We start from the raw sequence: 22,715 nt of genomic DNA, 5'->3' as shown, positions 1-22,715 counted from the left end.
ACAATTGATGGGATTCTACTCACATAAGTTTTCATAGCTTAGAAGTGTCCTGACTTTGCGATCCTGCCATCTGAGAGGCCTCAGCACACAAAGAGTTGGGGCTCCTGGGGTTGGCCTGGCCAGCTGACCAGGCAGGTCACGCCTCCGTGGAAAACTTGGGGGCAGGGAGGCTGTGCCTAGCTGACCTCACACTGCCTTCTTGTTGAATATCCTGTCCAGGCTACCACTAAATAAACTTCTTTTTTTATTAAATGGCCTACCAGCGTCTCCTTTTCTTCCTGAATTGGTGGTGCAGAACGTGGCCTTCAAGCTCATGAAGAAGGGATCTAGTTAGGCAAAGGGCAAGAGGAATATGATGGGTGACAATGTAGTAGGAAAGGAAACGTCCCCCCTAAAATAGAGGCCAGCTGCCACGGGCTCAGGTCTAATCATGCTCAGACATCATCTGCCCTTCTGTCCGGACTTTATGTTGTCCTTCACTACTAATAATAATGAATTTAAAATAATAGCGCTTCTATAGAGTGTGAAAGCTCGCAAAGCTCCTGCGCAGCGCAGGCAATCTGATTTGAGTCTGAGGCCCATAATGCTACCCAGCCTCCCAGGACGGTCTCCCCCTTTCCGAGTCTTCCTCATCCTTCATGGTTTGGCTGAGGTCCTCCGCGAAGCTTTCTGCTACCCCCTGGACTTCTACAGCACTTACCCTCTGAACCAAATAAATTAGCATTTCACAATACTCTGACTTTTATATCCCCTATTATTTCTGAGTGTGCTGGCCTTGGTTCCCCAACTAGAAAGGAAGGAGCTCATGTCTTGCCCTTCCTTATTCTACCTGTCCCCTCCCCTCCAAGTGCCTTTCAAGGACAATGCAAAACAAATACCCCAATGCTAACTCAAACACCCTGAGTCATCTTTGAGGTGACGCCAAACTCACTGGGCTGGATTCTTTCATCAAGCTGTGAGTGTATGGTGAGGGAAGTGGGGGTGCGGGAAGGACAGGAGGAGGACGCCAAGCGTTTGAAGCTGTGCCATGGGATGCCAGGGCTCAGGGCTGGAGGTCATTTGACCCAACGCCCTTTTTACACATGGGGAAATGGGGACCCAGAGTGATTCAGGACAAGATGCCTCAGCTAAAGACGTGGGAATTGGAACCATGAATTTTCTGGGTCCAAATCCAGGGCTCCTCTCTACACCAGGATGCTCCGGGAAGGTGCAGGATGAAGGAAGGGATTGTAGCCTGAGGGGAGCAAGGTGCATGGAATGCACCGTCTCCTATCAGGCAAGGTACAAGCCCAGGTTTGTGTGGACCCTCCCCCCCACTCCATTATGGCTGCTGGGCTGGCCCCAAACTCTACACCTAAAGAGACTGGATTCCCATCCCTGCACTACAGGCTTCCGGTGCCTAGCAATGCTCCCAGCTACCCAGGGCTGGCATCCTGGGTCCAAAGCCCTGGGCTGGGAGCATGGTGGTGCCTGGGGAGGACCTTCAGGCCTCTACCGAGTACAGGCCACGCTCTATTTAACCTGACCCCCAAAATGCAAAGGATCGATCATTTTCATGTTTGTCCACATTCTTAAAATAGGAGTTCTTCAAAGGCGTCCTTAGGCTCGGATCTGGCGTCACTCAGACGCCCACGTCAGTTTCAGGCTGGAAGGCCCGCCCCCAGCACCTACCCAAGGCCTGGCCCCTAGGGGGCGCTTAATAGATGCCGAGGAGTGGAGGGCAGGGCGGGAGAGAGAGAGAGAGAGATGAGGGGAAGGGGGCGGAGCCTGAGGGCGGTGGGCGGGGCTCTAGGAGAGGAGGTGGCTGGAGGCGTGATCTGCGAGCAACGAGCGAAGCCCGGTGGTGGAAGGGGCTTCTGGGAAAGGGGGAGGAGTCTGGATATTCTCCCTTCTCCTCCCAGCCGCCTCGAGCAGGCGGCGGAAGCTGGGGGGCGGGATTGAGAGGCTGAGCCTGCTCTGATTGGTTCGAAATGCGGAAGTGCTCTTGTTTCCTGGAGACGGCGCGTGGCGGCGGCAGCAGCAGCGGCTGCGGTGGAGAGCGACCTGGGCTCGTGGGCCTCTGGTGCGTGTCCTGTATGGTCGCGGGACCCCTGCCCGCGGTGCTGGTGCGGGAGGCCGCACCCCGGAACCCCGAACCACCCACCTGCCCCGTGCCTGTCTCCCCACCTGTAAAGAGAGAGCATCGGGCCCCTCCTAGCCCTAGACCTATCGTCTTCACTATGACCCCTGCCAGACTTGTCCCGTGACCTCGGGCCAGCCCCTGTCCTCTTCCAGGGCTCAGTTTCCCCTTCTGTAAAGGGAGATTGGACTAGGACCCCCCCCCCATCTACCACCTTCTATTACTGTTTGTAGCCTTGGGCAAGTCACTTCTCCCGGGACTCAGTTTCCCCATCTGTAAAAGCTCGGACTGGATGACTCCCCCCTCCCCCATCTCTGATTCGGTGATATGTTACTGAGCTGCTGCGTGGCCTGGGGCAGGTGCCTTTCTTCCTCTGGGCCTCAGTTTCCCCCTCTGCTAGAGGAGGAGATTGGAGTAGGTGATCTCCAAGGTCTCCTCCTGGCTTCTTGGGGTTCTCGCCCGCCACTTTCCTCCTTGTGCCCCCCCAACTCCAGCGCCCCTCTGCCTCGGCCTCCCTGACCCCCAGGGCCTTGGGCAGGTCTCAGTTTCCCCATCTGTGAGATGAGTCGCGTCCCTCCTGGCTCTGAGGCCCCCAGGGTGGCCGTCCGGGGCTGCTCCTTCCCTCTGAGCCCGGCCTGCCTCCCCCGTTCCTCTCCTCCAGGGCCTGGCTCGGGCATCCAGGATGTTTGTCCTGGTGGAGATGGTGGACACGGTGCGAATCCCGCCGTGGCAGTTTGAAAGGAAGCTCAATGATTCCATCGCAGAGGAGCTCAACAAGAAACTGGCCAACAAGGTGAGGCTCCATCCGTGGGCGTGTGGGCAGGCGGTCTCCGGTCTCGTGGCCTCCCACACCTTCCTCCCCTCTGCCGCTTGGACTCTGCATTCGAGGCTCAGCTTCCCACGCAGCCGGCCCCCCTCCCCCAGTCATCCTGGTAGTTGGAGGCCCCGCTGTGTTCAGGAACCATCCTAGTCAGTGAACACCTACTGTGTGCCAGGCCCTGGCCTCCCAGGGCTCGTACTCTGATGGGGGCAGGGGGAGCAGGGGGAGCGGGGCACTCCGAGCCGCACACAGAGTAAACAGAAGGCCTTCTGAGAGGGAACGAACGTGTCCTGGGGGTCGAGAAGGGCCCGCACCGCACAGAGGGCCATCAGGCGCCAATCGAGGGTTTTCCGCTGGACCTCGGAGGCGTTAGGGAGCCCATGTGGTTCTTGAACTGTAGAGTCAGGCCTGACAGGGGCAATCCCATTGGTGGCTGGCGACGGGAGGGAGGTGTGGAATGGGAGAGGCTGGAGGCTGGGTGAGAGGCCATGAGGACCAGGGTGGGGAGGACGGAGCAAGGACAGCGTTCCCAGGCGGAGCATGAAGCCTGGCACGTAGTAGATGCTTATCGGCTCTTATGGATTGGTGGTGAAGTGGGGCTGGCTGGGGTGCTGGAGGGCGCCCGAGAGGCCGGCAAGACCATCGCCCTCGTTTTCCAGATGTAGAAACTGAGGCGCAGAGGGGCCCTGACTTGCATGTATGGCCTGGGCCTGTCCCGGGGAGGCTGCGGAGCCCTCTGCACAGTCTTCCTTCCGTGGTCCCTGCACAGACCCAGGAGGGCATGACAGCAGGCCTCAGGGTGACTGCCCTCCTGCTCCCAGGCCCAGCACGGCGCCTGCCCTGGCTTGACCCTCCTGAACGGGGCCTCTTGGGTGAGTGTCTCATTGGTCCTGTCTGTGGCTGGCTGGGGGCCCAGCAGAGCCAGCCCACGCAGGCAGGCAGGGCGGTCCCAGACGGGCATGGCCAAGGACCCAGGACGCTGGGGGCCCGTGGCTGAGTCGGCGTGTCTCCACAGGTCGTGTACAACGTGGGGCTTTGCATCTGCCTGTATGACATCACCAAGTTAGAGGACGCCTATGTGTTCCCGGGGGATGGTGCGTCCCATACCAAAGGTGGGCATCCACATTCCCCTCTTCACACTGGGCTCTCCAAGGCTGGGACCACGTCCACCCACCGAGCCTTTGCCCTGGGCTGGGTCCCCTTCTCCTCTGGGATGTCCTGGCTGCCCTCCCATGACCCCAGCCTAGGGCGGCCTGCGGGGTGTTGGAGGCAGGTCCCAGAGGCATCGTGGGAAGGCCCAGGTGTGAGGCCTGGCTCTGCCACTGAGGAACTGGGTCCTCCCCTCTCCCCCTGCCTCAGTTTCCTCTTCTGTAAAAGGAGGAGTTGGACTCAGGCATCTCTGAGCTCTTCTCCAGCTCTGGTCCAGGCTCATGGGACCCCCGTGTCTCATCCCAAAGCTCGAGCTTCCCTTGGCAGGTCCTTGGAGGTGTCTCCTCCCGGTCACCTTCCTCTGGCCATGCCCCAGTAGGGCAGGGTGATGGTCAGAAGTGGGCCCCAGGCTGCATGTGTGCCCTGACCAGGCCCGGGACCAGGGGACCCAGCCCCCTCCCCCGCTGTGCCCCCTCCTCCCTGCCACACTGCCTCCTTTTCTTTACTTTTAAAAATCAGTATTTTATCTGTGTCTTTGGTTTCTACAGCCCCACCCCTGTACACGGACACACACACCCCCACACCCCCCACCCCTGCCTGCTCTCCCACAGGTGGGCCTGGGCCTGGTCCATGTGGAGGCTCCTTGGCTCGGTTGGTCTTTCAGGGAACAGATTTGGGGGCGAGGGGGGAACAGTTGTCCTTAGGGGAAAATAGGCCAGATGCTGGACACAGCCTCATCAGGCCCCCAGCGCCTCTGGTTCTGGTTTAGGCCTCAAGTATGAGCCAGAAAGTAGCACAACCTGTCATATCACAGCAGAGGAAACTGAGGCCCGGAGAAGGGCGGGGACATGCTCTGGCCCTGCAGCAGCTGTGGGCAGAGCTGGGCACGAGGGTCTGCTGCTTCCCTGCCACTGAGGAGCTGGTTCTGGGGCTTGAGTGACCTTGGTGAAAGGGAGGGCTTGGGGCGCTCGCTTCCTCCTAACTCCTCAGTGGAAATCCAGGATCCAGTGCATTGGTTGGTTTGGGGAGCACCAAACCTTAGCATTCATCCTTTTATTTCTAGGGTGCTTTCCTCTTGTGGGGGATTCCTGGACAGCCCCACCCCCTGGACTTGTACTTTGGGGTCCACCTCCTCCCCAGCCCTGTACTTTGGGGATCACTGTCCCCCAGCCTTGTGTTTTGAGATCCACCCCCAGCCTTGTGCTTTGGGATCCACCTCCCCCCTTTGCCGATGCCAGAGGCCAAGTATCAGAAGCTGGCCTGGAAGTCACCCCCGCAAAGGGCCTTTGATCGGCAGGGCAGGCTTTGAATGCCTTGTGTTCTCTGTGCCCTCCAAATTCCCAGGACACGGGAGGCTGGAGGATTTTTCCATCTTGTGAGTGAATGACCTCCCACGTCCCCTCTTTGCCAAGCCTGGCATCTCCTCGGCTCCCTGGGAGGTGAATGCCCTCTCCGCAGCAAACAGGCTTCCCACTGCGGTAGCAGAAAGCGCTTCCTGCTTACTGATGGGGGTCTCCCCGCACGCACCCCCTCCTCCAGCTCAGGAGCTGTGGCGGCCCTGCCTGCCTCTGCATTGGCCTCCTGAGCTGCCCTGCAGAGTTCTCTCTCTGTTGGCCGGCCCACTGCTGAAGTGAGGGTGTCCAGCACAGCTTTTTAAAAACATTTTTATTCATAGCTTTTTTTTTTTAACTTCACCAACATGTTAACTTTGTCTGACACTGTATGCAGGGCTTGGCACCCATGGTCCCCCGCCTTTGCTCAGAAGGGAGAGAGGTGCACTTTCTCCTTTCCTTTATGGGGCTCCGCTCGGTTCTGTTTGTTTGTGGCCTTTCCCTTCACATGGCTGGAGTCGCTGGGCCCACCGTCTTCTGTTCCTGCTTCCCACTCCCTTCTGTCCACACCAGTTCATACCGATCTTCCCATGCAGACTGAACACCCTGGGTCTCTGGTTTCAGGAGCCACTGTTTGAAGGAGGCACAGAGACCCAGGGGGTCCTGTCCTACACCGCCCCCCCCCCCCCATGCCAATGGCAGGCCTTCCTTTCCAGGTCAGAGCTGTGCCTCAGGCACACTGGCCAACAGTCTAAAGGAAGGATTTTGTTTTTTAATCTAGATTCCTTTTGAGCTGATCTGCCCTTTCCAGATTCTAAAAGAGATGGGCCTTCAGGGAAGGTCAGACTTGACTTTGGTGCAGAGGATCCCAGTGGAGACCGTGGCCTTCTCTGAGTGACCTGTGTTCCACCAAAGCCTCAGGCAGCTGGGGAGGGGACCTGTGAGGGTGCCCAGTACCTGATGGGCTGTGAGGAGGCTCCAAGAACCCCCAACCAGAGTAACTGGCTGGGATAGGGGAGGCGTTCTGGGGATTCAGTGAAAGGAAGAACTTACTTGTGTTCCGATTGGTCTGAGAAAGAGCTTGGCTGCCTCATGAGGGAGGGAGTTCCCCGGCATTTAAGCTGTGGGAGCACAGGCTGCCTGACCATTTGTTGGGTGGATTGTAGATAGGCCTTGGGTTGTTGGAAGAGATGGTTGAGATTGGGGTTCTCGATCCAGGTTCCATGAACTGGTTCTTCCAATATTTGGTAGCTGTATTTCCATATCATTGGTCCCTTTTTCGTCCTCCATATCTTACTTCATGCATTCTGGGAAGGCGTCACAGCTTCCCCAGCCTGGCCGAGCAGGGCAAAGAGCCCAATGGCCCTCCTCTGAGATCCGAGGGGCCTCCTCGGCCATTTATCTCACACGTGGCCTCTCAGCTCTTATTTGGGCACCTTGAGTGACGGGGAGCTCACTAGCTGTTGAGGCAACCCACCCCACTTGGAGCCATCTCTGTTGAGTGGGGACTTCTTTCTTTGAGGTGAATCTGCCTCCTAGGTTGCACCAAGGAGAATAAATCTAATCCTTCTCCCCTGTGATAACTCTCATGGCTTCTCCAAGCATCCAGGTTCTGTGGGGTCCCAGGCACTCTGAACAGGGAGCAGAAGGGTAGCCCTGCTGCAACCGGGTAGCGTGGTCATCCCCAGGGCGGGCAGATAGATGGCCTGCGGCTCTTGGCTCTCCATTCAGTGGATTACGGAGAGTGGACCAGAGTGGACAGAGTCAGCATCTTAGCCAAGAGCCGGTGTCTGAGAGGCTGGATCAGAGTCCAGCAGTGAGACTGGGCATCTCCAGAGGCCTCCAGGCTGAGGCCAGGGGGCCCATGGTCGGGCGCTTCTAGATGGGGTTCTTGTGGCACCGTCAGCTGGATGCCCCCTGAGTTCTCTTCTGGCTCTGGAATCCTGACACACATGACTCTCATTCAGAGTCTGGAGTCTACATCTGATGGGCTCAGGGATTCTCTTCCTGTGGGAGTTGGGCTGGAGGCCGGAAGTGTCAGCCAGTGGCCCTGCTGTGGGCTAGCAGTTCGTCCTTTGTGATGTCGGCCATGGATGGACAGATGGGAGGAAGGAGGGACAGACGGAAGAATCCTTCGGAGCCTGGGGCAAAGCTGACTCTGTTTCTTTGCAGTCCATTTCCGCTACGTGGTGTTCCACCCCTTCTTGGACGAGATCCTCATTGGCGTGATCAAAGGCTGCAGCCCAGATGGAGTTCGTGGTAGGTGGCTCCCTGGCCCATGTGGGACAGTTGTCCTGTGGGAAGAGCTCAGGTTGGGAGGTCGTGGATGGGCTGGACCAGTGATTATGGCTGTCACTGCTGCCATGGATGGATCCTGAAAAGCTGTCAGTGGATCAGATAGATGAGAGTGAGCCTTGTCTGTGGTCAGGGTAGCTGGCCAGAGACTGGTCTAGGGGAGTCCCCCATAAAGTGGGGACCTCGAGACGGACTGCAGGTAGACGGGAAGGTGGGGTTGTGCCAGAGCTGGGGGCAGGTGGGTACTGCTGGGTGAGGTCAGTTGGAGAACGTTTACCCAGTGGGGGGAGGGGGGTGGGGAGATGCTCGCCTAGGTCCGTGTCCCAATCCGGCGGTGGCAGAGGAGGGAGACAGATCTGGGGAGGGGGCGTGAGGCCCAGCCAGGCCAGGCCAGGGGGGTGCTTCCTGCAGGCCCAGGGAGACTTTCCAGGCAGGGGACTGGGGTCTCTGCTGGGCTCTCAAAGGCCTCTCCTCATACGTCATATAAGTTACATTCCTTTCAGTCTCTCTTGGGTTCTTTGATGACATCCTTATTCCCCCGGAATCTTTGCAGCAGCCTGCCAAGTTGTATCCTTCCTGCTCTCACTGGGAGCCTCTCTAGAGGAGGCCAGGGCTGCCACCAGGGGGCAGCATGGCCACAGGGATTCTGGGGGCTCCCAGGGCTAGGCGGGCCCTCTTGCTCCAGGTTGGCTTGGGGGCCACATGACAAGGGGCTCTGGTGTGGTGGGGTAGCCTTCCTAATGGGGGCCCCTGTTGTCAATGTGCTCCGGGTCACAGCTGGAACCCACATCAGCAGTAGCTCCCTGGCCTGGGAGCTGGGCCCCCTCCCCTTGTGGTGCTGGCCAGGCCTCCCACGAAGCTCCAGGGGTGGCTGCTGAGGAGAAGGACTTGACTGGAGGACACCGATGACCTCGGGCAGCTCAGGTGCCTCTGTGGATCAGTTTCCTCACCTGTAAATGAGGAGTCTGGATGGAGGTGACCTCCACGCCCTCCTTCAGCTCCAACATTCACTGGCTCCCAGGGTCTCACATTTACATTTGGGGGGAGGACTTTGACCCTAGGCCTGTTTGGCCTGGGCACCAGCTTTGTGCTCATGCATCGGGGTTACAGAGCAGTCTTGGGGCTAATGGAATTTGTAGGCCTACTTCCTGCTGGTTGAGCCCCTTAACCCTTGGACCTGATCAGTGATGAGGCAGAACAGGTGTGGGTTTGGGAGTATGAGACAGAAGAAGGAGCCCACGACCTGTACATGGACACTGGGGAGGAGATCCGCTTTCGTGTAGTGGACGAGAGCTTTGTTGACACATCCCCAACAGGGCCCAGTTCTGCTGAGGCTTCTACATCCAGTGAAGAGACCCCCAAAAAAGAAGCCCCTTACACCCTCGTGGTAAGTGTGGGCTGCCAGGCCCTGGGTGTCTAGGGAACAGCTTGTGAGCTGTGGGTCGGGGACAGGGGGCCCTCAGGAACTGCCAAGGGGGGCAGGGGTGAGAGTGACTGGCCATGCCCAACCCAAAGAGGGCCGGGAGACCCCTCCTCCCTCGAGGGAGGAGCCGGTTGTCATTCACCATACACCAACACGAAGGCCAAGTCATTGGGTCCAGACAAGAATGATGTTGGCTCTTTTCTTCCCCAGCATGGTAGGACCAAGCTCATTCCCATGTGAGAAAAGTGGCCACTCTGAGGCCCTGGAATGAGATTCCAGTCATGTTCTCCTGGGGGGCCTGGATATCCCAGAGAATAATGGGCATTTGGGGCCCTGAATTGGGGGCATGGGGGAAGGGCGATGGGAACAGCTGGAGGGCGACAAGCACAAGGCAGAGGAAGCTGGCATGGGGCGTCTACCCTGGATATCTGGCTTGTGAGGAAGGAAGAGTGGAGAGCATGTTAGGCGGGAGGGCACGGAGTGGCAGCTAATTAGAAGCTTTGGGAGTCCTGGTTTGTGACTCCCTCACTGCCTACCCGGTGAGGCCCATCGAGGCCCACAAGCTATCCAGGCTCCACCATGCACACTGCCCGTCGGTGAGGACTCATGTCTGTTCTGTGCCACTCTCACTGGGCACTGGCGTCCAACTGGCCCCTCCTGATCAAGGCCAGCCTGGAGCTGGGCTCCCCTGATGCCCACTGGTGGGAGGTCTGGTTTGCTAGCTGGGATTTTGAGAAGAGGGCCCCTTCCTTAGAGCCAAGTCAGAGCAGACACCAAAGTCTAGGCTGAATGTGCCCGTTTTCTCCCCCTGACAGGGATCCATCAGTGAACCAGGCTTGGGGCTTCTGTCTTGGTGGACTAGCAGTTAATAATGGTCAGAGGACACTCCGTGTGCTGACAGCCAAGGCCCAAGAGGCCAAGGCCCAAGTATGGAGTGCTAGAGAGGCTGGGCTGCTGGCCTCAGCTTCCCCAGGAGCCCTTTGGCCCCTGCTGCACCCTGGCCTCCTCTCATCAGTCAAGGTATGACCAGTGGGGACTGAGAAGACCCCTCAAACCCCATTCTCCACCCCCAGCCCTGTGCCAGTGGGGGGGTGGCTCCCACCCCAAACCAAGATTAGGGGAGAGCCTTGGGACTGCTGGCAGCTTCACAGTGTCCTCTGCCTCTGCGTGGACCCACTCTCGTCTACAGGAAAGAACAGTGGCTTTGGATTTGACTTGGTGACCCTGGGAATGTCCCTTCCTGCCATGGGCCTCAGTTCCTCTCAGCTCAGAATCCCCTGGTCCTGCCCGAAGCCGACTGACCTGTCCAGCGGCTGCCACCTTTCTCTGAGCTGTCTGGCCTCTGGCCTGCAGCAGCCGGAGCACCCTGAGTAGGGCTGAGACATTCTGGTTGGTCAGTCACCAAGCCAGAGCTGGCTCAGTTTCAGCCCATCCCCTCCAAGGAAAGGGTGGCCCCTGCCTCGGTTTCTGTAGCTGCACCCTGAATCTCCCCCCCAGGGAGCTCCCTCGATGTTTAGGACTGTCCTTGAAGCCTGCTGGGGGAGTGTCAAACAGGGTTCACACCTCATGGGTAGGGGCAGGTGGGGAGACTCCCACAAGTCCCTGTTCATGCTGCCTGCCTCCCCGGACAATAAAATGGCCTTTGCTGGTAAAAAGCTGGCTCGTGTCTTACTTGGCAGAAGTGGATGTTGAGGCTCTTTCCCAGGACGTTTTGGGACAGAACTGGCATCACAAAGTTAAAGGTTGTACAAGGTGGCCCTGCCCAGCCTTCAGCCCCCTCACCTGAAATGGGAATAGATAGCTAGAAGGGCAGGCCTGCTTGGACTTTGCACAATCACAGTAGGGGGCATGGGCATGGCCCGCCCCGGGACTGAAGGTCTGCTGCCAGCACCTCTGCCTCTAACAGGCCAGGTGAGGCAGGCTGGACCCAGGGCCAGAGAAGCACCTCACGCTCAGCAGCTTGGCCAGTTTCCCCAATGGAGGGAGGCTCGCTGGCCCTGTCACCCACTGGGTGTCCTCAGTGAATCAGTCAGTAAAAGGGGGAGAAGACCTGTGTGGCCTCACCTCAGCTCCAGTCCCACATCCCTGACCACCTCGTGTCCATTTCAAAAGGAATATCCTGGAGACAGACAAAGGTCGGCCGCCCAAACTGCCCTTCCTGCCATAGGCCTCAGCTCCGTTCCCTCACCCTACGGAGCCCATGAGTTTCCAGCTCTCTCCGTGTGTCTCCCCATCTCCAGCATCCAGCCCTTCTCCACTCACTCAGCCAGTCACCTCTCAGCTGAATGTTTGTCCTCCACAGAGCTGCCAGGCTCAGGTCGGGGCAGGGCTCCCTCTTACCCCCAGGGAACAGACTTGCCTAGCTTTGAAAAGCCTTCTCACCCTGGGCCCCATCAGCTTTCTAGAGTTCACCCCCCAGTCTGGCCTTCTGGATCTCCAGGCCAGCCTCTCCACTCCTCACCTTGGTCTCAGGATTCTTTACTAACTGCCCCTCCCCAAACTTACCCAGAGAGCCCTGCTTCCCCCTTACATCATCTGTTTCTATCCCATATGCCTGGCATAGTTTGGCTCGTAGTAGGTGCTTCTTAAACCCTCACTGACATTGTTGTGGTGAGGCTCAGCATATACCTGCCTGAGTCCAGGGATCAGTGGGTGGCTGTGAGGGCTGGGGCTTACCCAGGGACCAAGCAGGACAAGAGTCTCTCAGACTAGCAGGTGCTCTGCCCTTCACCCTTCCTGAGGAGAGGCCTGGGGTGACTTTGGAAGAGATGCCCAAGGAGGGGCCTGACCCTGGAACAATGGGATGGGTGAATGGGTGCCAAGGGCGCGGCCATGGTCATCTCGGGAGACAGAGCGAGAGCGAGAGAGCACGAGTGTGTGTGTGCGTGCGTGCATGCGCGCACAGCAGGAAGTCAGGCAACCTGAGGGATGGGCAGGGGCAGGTGCTTGGCTCTGCTGGCCTTTATTTCTGGGCCCCAGCCGGCCCTGCTCTGCCTGGTGGCCCACTACAGCCCGCAGTCACTAAGGGGGCACAGACACACCCTGGACAAGAAAGCAGTCACTGAACTGGAAGAACAAAAAAAGATTTTCTTTCTTTTAAAACCTCCAGCCACCAGTGAAATGATCAGGGAGGAAAGACCTCTTCAGATGGAGTCTGATGGTCCAAGGTAAAAGCAGTTAGCTGGGCAGGGCAGCCCATCAGCGCTCAGGGGCCGTGAGGCCGCTCCAGGCCGGGCCCTGGGAGTGTCGGGGACCACGAGGGGGTTACGTGTTTCTGACACACATGAAGATGGAAGCGCTCCTTCGTAGATGATGCCAGAGCTGAGTCCGAGGGAGGGGCGGAGTGGGGAAGGGGCAGTCACTGCTGTAGCTCCTTCATGCGGTTCAGGGCGCTGCCTGCCCGGAACCACTCTATCTGTGTCTCATTGAAGGTGTGGTTCAGAAAGATGGTTTCTTGGTTGCCGTTGGGGTGCTTGATGATGCACTTCAGGGGCTGCCGGGAACAGAGCAGGAGGCGGGCCTCACTCCCCTGGCCTGAGGGACCACGTGGACCTCCCTGCTCCTGCCCTCACCCCCAGGGTCCCAGCTGACACCCCCTGAGATACCACTGTCCAGGGGGTGACTGCTTCCCCCAGCTGCCCAGTGCTCCCCAGGACCCCAGCATTGGCTGTCCATTGCTAGGCCTGGACTGGCCTCTGCTCCTGGCCCACATGAGATGAACGGGACCTGGGGATTACAGCCACACGGCCCAGATAGCTGGACAAGGATAAGGAGATCTGGGTTCCCATCTCAGCTCTGCTCAGAAGCTGACCATAAGGCAGTCACTGGCCTCAGTCTCCTCCTCCAAAGAGTGGGCTGGATGGCTTCTGGGGACCCTCCCAGCCCCTCTGGCTTCCCTCCAGGACAATCCCCTTTGGGGGAGACTCACAGCCCTTGGCTCCATCAGGGGTTACCTTGCCAGGAGCAAAGTCTTTCAGTCCCTGGATGGTCAGTTTGTCCACAGGGTGGATCTTGTTGTAGTCCTCAGGGTCAGCGAATGTCAGAGGCAGCAGACCTTGTTTCTTTAAGTTGGTTTCTAGAGGTCAGAGAATGAGGGACGTCTCAGCACTGCGGCCCAGGACACACACGGCCCTGGAGGCCCTTGGGGCTTCTGGCTGCTTCCCAGCAAAGAGCCAGGGCAGGAAGAGGGGTGCTGCCCCAGCCCCCACCTAAGGAGGAGTGAGGGGCCAGAGTACAGACACCCACAGGCCAACAGGGACACTGAGGCAGTTGGGGGCATCCCTGCTTGGATCAGAGGGCAAGTTGTGTCTGCTGAGGCTTTTCCCACATGAAGCTGACCCTGGTCCAGGCACTGGGACCCAGAGCAGGAGGGACAGTGAATGTGGCCTCCACTTATCCCCTGGGGCCTCAAGGGCTGACCCTGCATTGTGGAGGGAGGTCTCAGACCCTTTGGGGTGGGGCCAGCAGCAGCCTGACATTCCTTGGGGAGGAGCGCCACCCAGCAGACCTCCCAGCCTACCGTGGATCCTGGCAAAGCTCTTGGTGATGATGGCTCGGCCACCCAGATGCCGGGGTTCCAGGGCTGCGTGCTCCCGGCTGGACCCTTCCCCATAGTTTTCATCTCCGATCACCACCCACTTGATGCCACTTTTCTGTTTGAGGGGAGTGGGTATGAGTTGTGAAGGGCTGGGAGCAGAAGCTGTCCCTGGCCCCCGACCTCGGGCTTCCAGAGACGGCAGGGGGCTTCAGCCTTAGGGGTTGAGAACCCAGGAGATCTAAGGGACCTGGGTCCCCAGGGGGGGCAGGGAGGGTCAAGGCACTGGGGGCCAGCCCAGCAGAGGAGTGCCACCAGCACCAAAGAGCCGCCTGGCTTTTGTGCTGGGATGAGAGCGGCTGGGTCACAGTTTCTGGGTTTGCATCCTGGCTCTGCCACTCACTAGTAACCCTCCCTCTGCCTCAGTTCACTCATCTGCACAGAGAGGAGGCAGCTCCCCAAAGCCCGGCTGGGGTCCCCACAGGCCCTTCACAAGCCTCCAGATGGATAAGGAGTGGGGCGGGTGCCGGGGAACCTCTAGGTTCTGGGTCCTTGGACTTCCTCTAGTCCTAGCCCTCAGCCGACAGAGGAGGAAACTCACACTGGCAGGGACAGAATTCTAATGCAGTGCCCCTCCTCCTTTTCCTCCTCCGGCTCCTGCCTCCCACCTGCCCCAGACCCCAAGCTGCCTCCTCTCTGGGCTGCTTCTCCTCACAGTGCCTGCCAAGGGGCTCTGCCTCCAGCCCCTCCCCCAGCACCCCTGCCCAATCCCTGCCTGTTCTCAGCTGTGACAGCTGATCCTCAGACCTGCCCTGCGCACCATCCCCCCGGCCCACCTTATAATGGCGGGCTGTGTCTGGGACGGGCCCAAACTCCTGGGTCACGACGTTTCTCACTGAATTGGCTTTCCCATTTTCTACGTTGATGGCGCCGATCAGCAGATTGTTGGAAATGTTGTCCAGGTGGCCTCGGAACTTGAGCCATGGGCCGGCAGCCGAGATGTGGTCGGTGGTACACTTCCCCTTGACCTGGGTGGGGGCAGGGAGAGCAGAGGTCAGACACCCACCCCCAAGTGAGGTGTGGAGGCTTCTAGACGGCCCAGAGGGGTCTACGCTACACGGGTGAGAGTGACTCAATGTCCTGGAGGGTGGGTTTCTGAGTTACTCAGGGACGTGTGAGGGAACAGCATTTGCCAGCCACGTGACTGTGCCAGCCTCAGGGTGGGGGACAAAGACAGGACACAGCCCCTGACCTCAGGGGCTTCTGATCGACCTCACGAGGGCATACGATACAGACAGAGGCGACTAAAAGAGCATACCCATGGGCCAAGGACATCTGGGAGGAACGACCAGCTTTGGGGGGGCCTTGGTTGGGGGAGGGGGCTTTGAGAAGACCACACGGAAGAGATGGGTGGGAATTCAGCAAAGAGGAGAGGGACCATTTCAGGCAGAGCATTAGCGAGACCAGGGAGGAGAAAGCACAGGGCACGGTGGGGGCAGGGGAGGGCACAGAGCAAGAGCCCGGAGGACTGTCCTGGTCAGGCCAAGGGGTTTGACTCGTGGCCAGCAAGGTGACCACTGAGCCACGAGATGCCTGGGGGGAGGGTGAGCTCCCTGCAGGCAGGCTCAGCAAACAGGCAGCCTCTACTACACGTGAGCAGCCAGCGGGGCAGCAGCCCTGGCCTGTCCAGAGGCGAGCCTGAGGGAGGGGCCGCATGCACTCGGGGCATGCACACAGTAGGTGGGCATCATGAGAGACGGAGTCCCAAGATGGTTTCACAACTAAATCGGGGCCTGGTGACCAGCGGCATCAAGGTTACAGAGAGGGAGGGGCAGCAGGGGACAAACGGACACGAGGCAAGGCCCTTGAGGAAGGGACAGGAAGTGTCCTTTTGTTGGGAGTTGGAGGAACATTTGGGTGTCACCTCATGATTGGGGGGGGTGGGAATGACAAAAATGGCCAAGCCCCACCCCCCCAACCCCAAACAAGGGATGGGGTGTGGACAGGGGCAGGTGCTGAGTTCTTCAAGCTCCCTGGCCCAGTCCTAGGGGTGGCTGAGACTGAGCTGTGGCCCTGAGGAGGGGGGAAAAGAAGAGCACCCAGACCAGATGATCTGAGGGTGACAGCAGGCCCAAGAGCAGGGCACAAGCCCATGCCAAGTGGGACGTCCACTCTGTCAGCGACCTAGGAGGCCTGTACTGACTGCCTGCTCTGGGACAGAGATGGGGAACAAAATGGCTGCTCTTTCTGGAGGGAGATGTGGAGGCTGAGACCAGGACAAAAGACAGACCACAGGCAAGACAAAGGACAGATACCGGGCAGGACAATGATGCTCCATCCTGCCCGGAAGCTTGGCAGGCAGCACCCTTTGCCTCCCAGGGCTGACCTTGATGAGGATCTGTAGGTCCTCCAGGTCTTTGCCATCCCACTTGTCAAAGGGCTCCAGGAGCTGCAGGCGTTGGCTGGTAGGGCTCACGTCCACACGCATGGCACTGCCGTCTTTTGGAGGGTGCTGGTAGGTGTCCTGTCCAGGGTCAAAGTCCTGTCCGGTGGGGAAGGAAAGAGGAGAGACATCAGTTGTGGGAGAGTGGCCACGCCTTGTGCCAACAACAGCCAAGGCCCAGGGTGTCTAGGGGAGCAGCCTGTGAGGGTGGCAGCCTGTGGCTCCGGGGCCCAGGGTGTCTGGGGGAGCAGCCTGTGAGGGGGGCAGCCTGTGGCTCCAGGGCTCTGGGCTGCACCCCCACCCCCCACCCCAAGCACAGGACATAGGGAAGGGGACATTACCGCTCTGGGAAGTTCATCTGCATCAGGAGGCTGTAACTTAAACTTTTTGCCGTCTTTGCCAGTCAGCATATCTGTCTCTGGGTTGAATTTGAGGGTACCAGCGATGGACAAGGCAGTGACGATCTGCAATGGAGAGAAGCCTCGAACGTTCCACATCTCTCCATTTCAGAACCTCAAGTCTGCCCTCAAAGGAGCCGAGGCCCCAGGGCCACCAGGAAGAGATCAGAGCTGCCCGTGTGCACACAGCCAAGTCTGGCTCTGGGATTCCTGGGGGGAAGCCGCTATGAAGCCCCCACTGTGTGCCATCTACACTGCCAGTCTCGCTGCCTCCTGGGGCTGCCGAGGTCAAGTGAAATACTGTATCTGTGCTGGAAGCCGAGCTCCTGTCACCCAAGGCCATGCATACAGCAGAACTACAGGGCACATGGTCCTCAGAGGCTACTCAGCTGGGGGCACCACCATGGACAGAGCTTGGGGCCTGGCCTCAGGAAGACAGGAGTTCAAATCGGACCTCAGATACTTCCTCGTGCCGTCTGCCTCAGTTCCCCTAACTGTTAAATGGAGAGAGCTACAGCATCTCCCCCCTACAGCCACTGTAAGGATCACATGAGACAGACATGGTCAAGCCCGGGCCTGGTGCACAGTAGGAGCTTACTAAGGGCTTCCTTTCCTTTCTGTGAGGACAGCCCAGAGCAGGGCAAGGCCGCCACTGTGGGAGAGGCCGAGGAGGAGCTTGCAGCCCCCCGGCTCAGGAAGCTCACCTCCGGGGAGGTGACAAAGGCATGGGTCTCAGGGTTGGCATCATTGCGACCTGTGAAGTTCCTGTTGTAGGAGGTGACGATGGTGTTCTTCTCCCCCTTCTTGATGTCTTTCCTGCAGGAGCACAAGAAGACAGGGCCCTGGCCTTGAGCCCCGCCCCTGGGCTGGGCCAGAGGCATCCTGCCTGACCCCCCAGGGGAGCAGCCCCGGCCAGCTCTACAGGGTCTGGGGCCACACTCCTTACCTGTCCCATTGGCCAATGCAAGGGCCACAGGCGTTGGCTAAGACAATGCCGCCCACATCCCGTAGGATCTGCGCCTGCAAGAAGGAAGGCGGAGTGTCACCCGAGGCCAGGCCTCATTGGGTTCTGGCCTGGGGGTCAGATGTGACTGGGCACCTGCGGGCGGCCCCAGGGGCTCCCAGAGCCTGGGTGGGCTGAGAAGGGGAGGGTACACTCACGTAGCCATCTCTCTCGATGGTGGCCCGGATCTGCTCAGAGCCAGGGGTGATGGTAAACTGAGACTTGCATTTCAGCCCGTGGGCCAGGGCCTGCTTGGCCACAGCCGCCGAGCGCCCCATGTCCTCATAGCTGGAGTTGGTGCAGCTGCCGATCAGCCCTGGGGGGCAGGGGAAGGAGGATCAGGAAAGCCCGTGGAGAAACAGGGGCTTGTTCTCCAGCCCAGAATGGGAGACCAAGTTCTGGGCCTGACCATCTCAGGCCACCAGAAAAACATTCTGGAGCCAGGGGGCGCAGGATGGCCAACGCTACTGCTGAACCTGCCCAGCTCAGTCCAGCCCCGGGAGAGGGGGAAGTGGGGGAAGAAGAGGAGGAGGAGGAGGAGGAGGAAGAGGAAGAGCCAGGTCTACAGGAGCTCCTTCTCAGAGAAGCCGCACAGAAGAGACCCTTCTGTCATGGAGGAGTTCTGTTTGTTCCAAGATGACAGCCAGTGGCCAAGGCTGAGATCTCTGGCCATAGGGGGATGGGGGCCTCCAGGCCAACTGGGGGATGGATGCACACGCACCTTCCTTGCCAGCATCTCTGCTAGGCTCACAGACTGCAGAGGAGACAATACTTGCTCCTCAGGGTAGCAGTCTCTTCTGCTCCCCTGCTATGCACCCCCAGGTGCCTGCCGGCCTGCCTTTCCAAGGGGGCATAAGAACTGTCTCCAAAGGGTCTCCCTAACCCGCCGTGGGCCCTAAGAGCCAGCTGGGAGAGCCCACTTGGGCTTTATGGTAGGAGAGCCTGTGCCATGGCCTCCATGCTCCTCAGCCCTCACACCTGCGTGGTGTGCTCACCCACACGGATGTCCAGCGGCCAGCCTTCCTTTTCTGCCACAGCTCCAACATCAGCCACTGGGTGTGCCAGGTCTGGGGTGAAGGGCCCATTGATGTGGGGTTTGAGCTGTAGGAGAGAAGACACCAGTTTTGATTTGGGAGACAGGAAGGGAAGGGGAAGGCGGCTAAACTATTGGCTATTCCAGGACAATTGTTATAAAGGAAAAACCCCAGAGCTTCCCTGAAATTCCTCCTAACAGGATTGGCTGCACATTCCTGTTTGAGACGGGGAAACTGAGGCACATGAATGCAAGTGCTCTGTGTCACAGTAAGTGCCTGGTGAAGCCATGCATGGAAGCTGAACCTAGCCGTGGCCTCATTCCACTAGAGCCACACTCACTCGCTCCAGAACACAGAAAGGAGGAGGCCAACACGAGGCTGGGGTCAGGTCCAGACAGGCAGCGACCCAAAGAACCCTACGAGGCTAGAACTGAAAGGGCCCTGAGAGTTAAGAGGCCTAGACAGGGGCTTGAGCAGGGTGGGGCTAGAACCCGGGACCAGACTCCTGGCCAACGGCAAGAGAACCAGGCCAAGGGGAAAGGCCAGGAGCTGCCCACGTCCTCCGAAGGCTCTGGGCTGTGTTAGGAGAGGCAGGCCCTGCACTGCCTGACCCTGACCCCACAGGAAGGGAAAGAGGGAAAGCAGAGCAGCTCTTGAGCAGGGTGCCCGGGGCTGCTCAGCAGCTTTCCCCGAGGGGCATGCCCAGTCTTTACTGCTCAAGTGCTTTTAGACGTGAGGATGCAAGGGCAGAGAACAGGGGCAAGGACACACTCCCCAAAGTTCAGGAAGACCCAGCTGGGGAGACAAGGGGGCACAGATGGCCGGCAAGAGAACGGAAGATTCGGCCTTCGACCCATGAGCCGCCTCCATTTTGGGCAGACTGGCCAGAGCTGCTGAACCAGCCTCTATCTGACATTTCAGAGGCCACCTCCCTCCTGCCACCACCTCCCCACCCCCCCCCCTGCTCTGGATGGGGCCAATGAACCAGAAATCTGAGCCGAGCCAGAAATACAAAAGTTTGGCATCAGAACCGTCCTTGAAGCGCCCCAAGCATTCCAGGCCCTGCCGCACCAGCCCCATACGTCTTCCCCACACCCAAAAAGACGCTGGGCTGCCAGCCCGTCTGAGGTGCACTTGGGGACCCGACAGGCCACTGCTGTGATGCCACGGGAGCCACCCAGACAAGACCCCCAGCCCAGCATGGACCACGCACAGCCTGCTCCACTTCCTGCCTCCCAGCACCCGGGGCTCAGGGTCACCCTTTACCTCGTTGAGGTTAATTTCAATCAGCTGGTCATAGTGGCAGCCAGGGTCAGGCACCAAGTGGTCCTTGAATTCATCAGCCAATTTAGCAATGTCTGAAAACAGCCAAGGAGCCAGGTCAACCATTCCCCCCACCGTGCGCACAGGATGCGTGAGGGTCCCCATCTCTCAGGGAGCTCCCAGTCTAATGAGGGGACAAGACGTGGATGGCAGGGGACAGAATGTGAACTAACATGTGCCCAGTACATCGTGGAGACCCAAAGTGGTGAGTGGAAGGCCCTGCCACAGATCCATGGCAGCTTCCCGGGCAGGGCCCGAGCACTGACCAGTGACCTGACAGTGTCTGCCATTCTGAGCCCCCAGCCACACTTTCCTGACAGAACTCTCACTTTTCACAGAGCAAGAAATGCTTAAGCAAAAATGGTGACCACACCCGACAACGATCCAGTCTTCTGTTCCATCCCCCCACCCCTGTCTCTGGGCCATGAATGCACTTCCCCAGCCCTGATATCCCCTGTTCTAAGGGCCTTCCTGACTCAGAGGGCTCCCCCTCCATGTGCGGGATGAGAAGCGTCTCCCCCCACCGCCTTCTGCTCTCACCGCCCCGGCCAGTCTTGCTCAGATATGTCTTCATCCTCTGGTTGTAGGGGAACACAGAGGTGGTGGCTCCTATCTCTGCACCCATATTACAGATTGTCGCCATGCCTGTAGGGAGACAGACACCCAGAGGGGCTGAGTACGGGATGGTGTACGTGCACATCTGGGCCCTGGGGGCTCTGCCAGCAGCTCCAGAGCTGCCCCTTACCCTTTTCCCCCTCCACCACCATGCAGGACCCACAGCTCTGCTACGATCCCTCCACCCCAGGGAGGAACCGCCAGGCCAAGGCCACAGCTGGAGAGTGGCGGCCTGGAGGCTCAGCCCCAGCCCCCTGAATGTGCACAGGCTCCAACTAGGTGAAGGGGGCTTCCATCATATTCCTGAGAAGGCTTGCTGCAGAGGTTTCTGCAGGCTATGCTGGAGGGGGCAGTCCATGACCATTGGGGTGGGCGTGCCAGGGCTGGAGGACATGGAAGGCCTACTCTGCTGCTGTTGGACACTGAGAGCCAGGCCCAGCCTTTCATACACACCCCCATCTCCTAGATGGGATGTGGTTGCCTGGTACGTGCCCACCCTCTATCTACCTCTGGCTCAGACCACTGACCAAGACACCCCCTCACCAGTGCAGGAGATGGAGTCCACGCCAGGCCCGTGGTACTCAACAATGGCCCCGGTGCCACCTTTCACCGTGAGGATGCCAGCCACCTTCAGAATCACATCTTTGGGAGAGGACCAACCGGACAACGTGCCGGTCAGCTTCACGCCAATCACCTTACCGGGAACCGGGAAGAAAATGCGGTGAGGGCAGAAGGAGCCTGGGAGCCAGCCTGGGATGTGCCCCAACAGTACCCCACCTTGCCTCCCCGGACACTGCCCTCAGCATCTCACCTTGGGGCACTTCAGCTCCCAGGGGATGCCGGCCATAACGTCCACAGCATCAGCTCCGCCAACCCCGATGCAGATGCCCCCCAGGCCGCCCCCATTTGGGGTGTGGGAGTCGGTGCCAATCAGCAGCACCCCTGGGTATGAGTAGTTCTCAAGGATGATCTAGGAAAGGTGTCAAGGGCAGGAGCTGAGATGCTGATCGCTCGGTGGAGGAGGGGAGCCAAGCAAGTCACCTCCCCAGACACTCAGGACCTCAAGAAGCCTTTCATTTATTTCATTTGTACAACTGACATTTATGAAGCCTCTCCAGGTCTACAAAGATCCACACACCTGGGTGGAGCTGCAAACCAGCCCTGTGAGGGACCACCAGATGCATCAGATGGTGGCAGGGCGATAGTGACCGCCACTGCGTTACAGTCTGACCTCTGCCACCCAGGAGAAGCTAAGACACAACCCCTTCTTCCCAGCCGCTCCTGAAGAGGTGGGACCTCCCTCCACCCCCGCCATCCCCCTCCGGACAGGCACCCTGCGTTCAGCCCTTGCCCAGCCCCTTTACCTGGTGAATGATTCCTGAGCCTGGCTTCCAGAAGCCCACCCCGTACTTGGCGCTTGCTGTTGCTAGGAAGCTATAGACCTCCTGATTAATGTCCTATTAACACAAGTGAGAAAGAAAAGTCATTAGCAACAGTGTGCTCTGGCTGGAGGCCAGGTCCTGGGCTTCTGACCTTGGGCCCCAAGGGGTGATAGACCTCTGGCCCAAGAGAGAAAACAGGCCAAGAGAGGCAAAGAGACAGACAGCCTGGCAAGGCACAGATTAAGCCTAGAAAAGCCAGCTGACCCATGCTACTGTTCAGGACCTGAGCTGCTTGGGACATCCCCAGCCCCTGGCCATGGGGGAAGAGGAAAGGGGGGCAAAGCGGGGTGAAAGGAGGGGCCTCCAACAGGAGGAAGCTCTTCACGCTTCCCATGGGGGCTGAGCTTGCCCTGGACAGAGGGTCCTTCAATGAGGGCGCTTGGCAGCATTCCCAAGCTGTGTACATGTGCATGGGGGGAAGGAACAGGGCCCCAGGCAGTTCTCTGCCACAACCCTGTAGAAGTGTCTGTGCCATGGGGTCCAGGGAGTCAAATCCACTCCCGAAACAGGTGCTGGTGGAGGAGAGTTGGAGCAAAGGTAGTGGAGGGGGACCTGGGGCAGGGAGATTGAGAAGAGGCCCTCCATGGGCCAGCGTTTTGGAGAGGGATGCACGTCGGGGCCCCAGAGTGACCTGGGCAGCCCCTCCAGGCCCCTTTCATGCAGTCAAATGTTTGTGAGAAGGGTCCACCAACTGAGAGGAGGCTAGAAACCAAAGGGAGCCTAGAAGCCATGTCAAAGTTCTGAAATCCTGATTTCAGCGACTGAAAGGCCTGAGGGTTTTCTGAC

General features: G+C 59.0%; 2 protein-coding genes across 3 annotated transcripts in view; one reads left to right on the top strand and one right to left on the bottom strand.

The window, feature by feature from the left end:
• Positions 1–1,992: 1,992 nt before the first annotated feature.
• On the top strand, positions 1,993–10,792 carry POLR3H (RNA polymerase III subunit H). 2 transcript variants are annotated; one of them, XR_005010436.1, is made up of 8 exons: positions 1,999–2,062; positions 2,781–2,912; positions 3,955–4,051; positions 7,592–7,678; positions 8,218–8,281; positions 8,900–9,101; positions 9,953–10,157; positions 10,327–10,792. XR_005010436.1 is itself a non-coding variant. In XM_036758551.1 (7 exons), the coding sequence occupies exons 2-7, from the start codon at positions 2,802–2,804 to the stop codon at positions 10,004–10,006; spliced, it is 615 nt and encodes a 204-aa protein (XP_036614446.1). In that variant the 5' UTR covers positions 1,993–2,062; positions 2,781–2,801; the 3' UTR covers positions 10,007–10,792. The 2 variants fall into 2 exon arrangements, 1 of the variants encoding a protein (XP_036614446.1); XM_036758551.1 differs by having other exon boundaries at positions 1,993–2,062; positions 9,953–10,792.
• A 1,410-nt stretch (positions 10,793–12,202) lies between these two features.
• Positions 12,203–22,715, bottom strand: part of ACO2 (aconitase 2) — a 32,554-nt gene continuing 22,041 nt past the window's right edge. Inside the window, exons 4-18 of the mRNA XM_036759006.1 lie at positions 21,852–21,944; positions 21,299–21,457; positions 21,031–21,181; positions 20,413–20,517; positions 19,816–19,907; positions 18,511–18,616; positions 17,674–17,831; positions 17,459–17,532; positions 17,217–17,328; positions 16,456–16,578; positions 16,058–16,213; positions 14,508–14,699; positions 13,657–13,789; positions 13,091–13,212; positions 12,203–12,630 (exon numbers count right to left, since the gene is read on the bottom strand). Coding sequence (XP_036614901.1) covers positions 12,496–12,630; positions 13,091–13,212; positions 13,657–13,789; positions 14,508–14,699; positions 16,058–16,213; positions 16,456–16,578; positions 17,217–17,328; positions 17,459–17,532; positions 17,674–17,831; positions 18,511–18,616; positions 19,816–19,907; positions 20,413–20,517; positions 21,031–21,181; positions 21,299–21,457; positions 21,852–21,944 — 1,911 coding nt within the window. The 3' untranslated portion in view covers positions 12,203–12,495. The remainder of the gene's footprint in view (positions 12,631–13,090; positions 13,213–13,656; positions 13,790–14,507; positions 14,700–16,057; positions 16,214–16,455; positions 16,579–17,216; positions 17,329–17,458; positions 17,533–17,673; positions 17,832–18,510; positions 18,617–19,815; positions 19,908–20,412; positions 20,518–21,030; positions 21,182–21,298; positions 21,458–21,851; positions 21,945–22,715) is intronic.

This window comes from Trichosurus vulpecula, chromosome 5 (assembly GCF_011100635.1).
Source record: "Trichosurus vulpecula isolate mTriVul1 chromosome 5, mTriVul1.pri, whole genome shotgun sequence".
Lineage (NCBI taxonomy): Eukaryota > Metazoa > Chordata > Mammalia > Diprotodontia > Phalangeridae > Trichosurus > Trichosurus vulpecula.
This window is presented reverse-complemented; position numbering and strand designations above follow the sequence as displayed.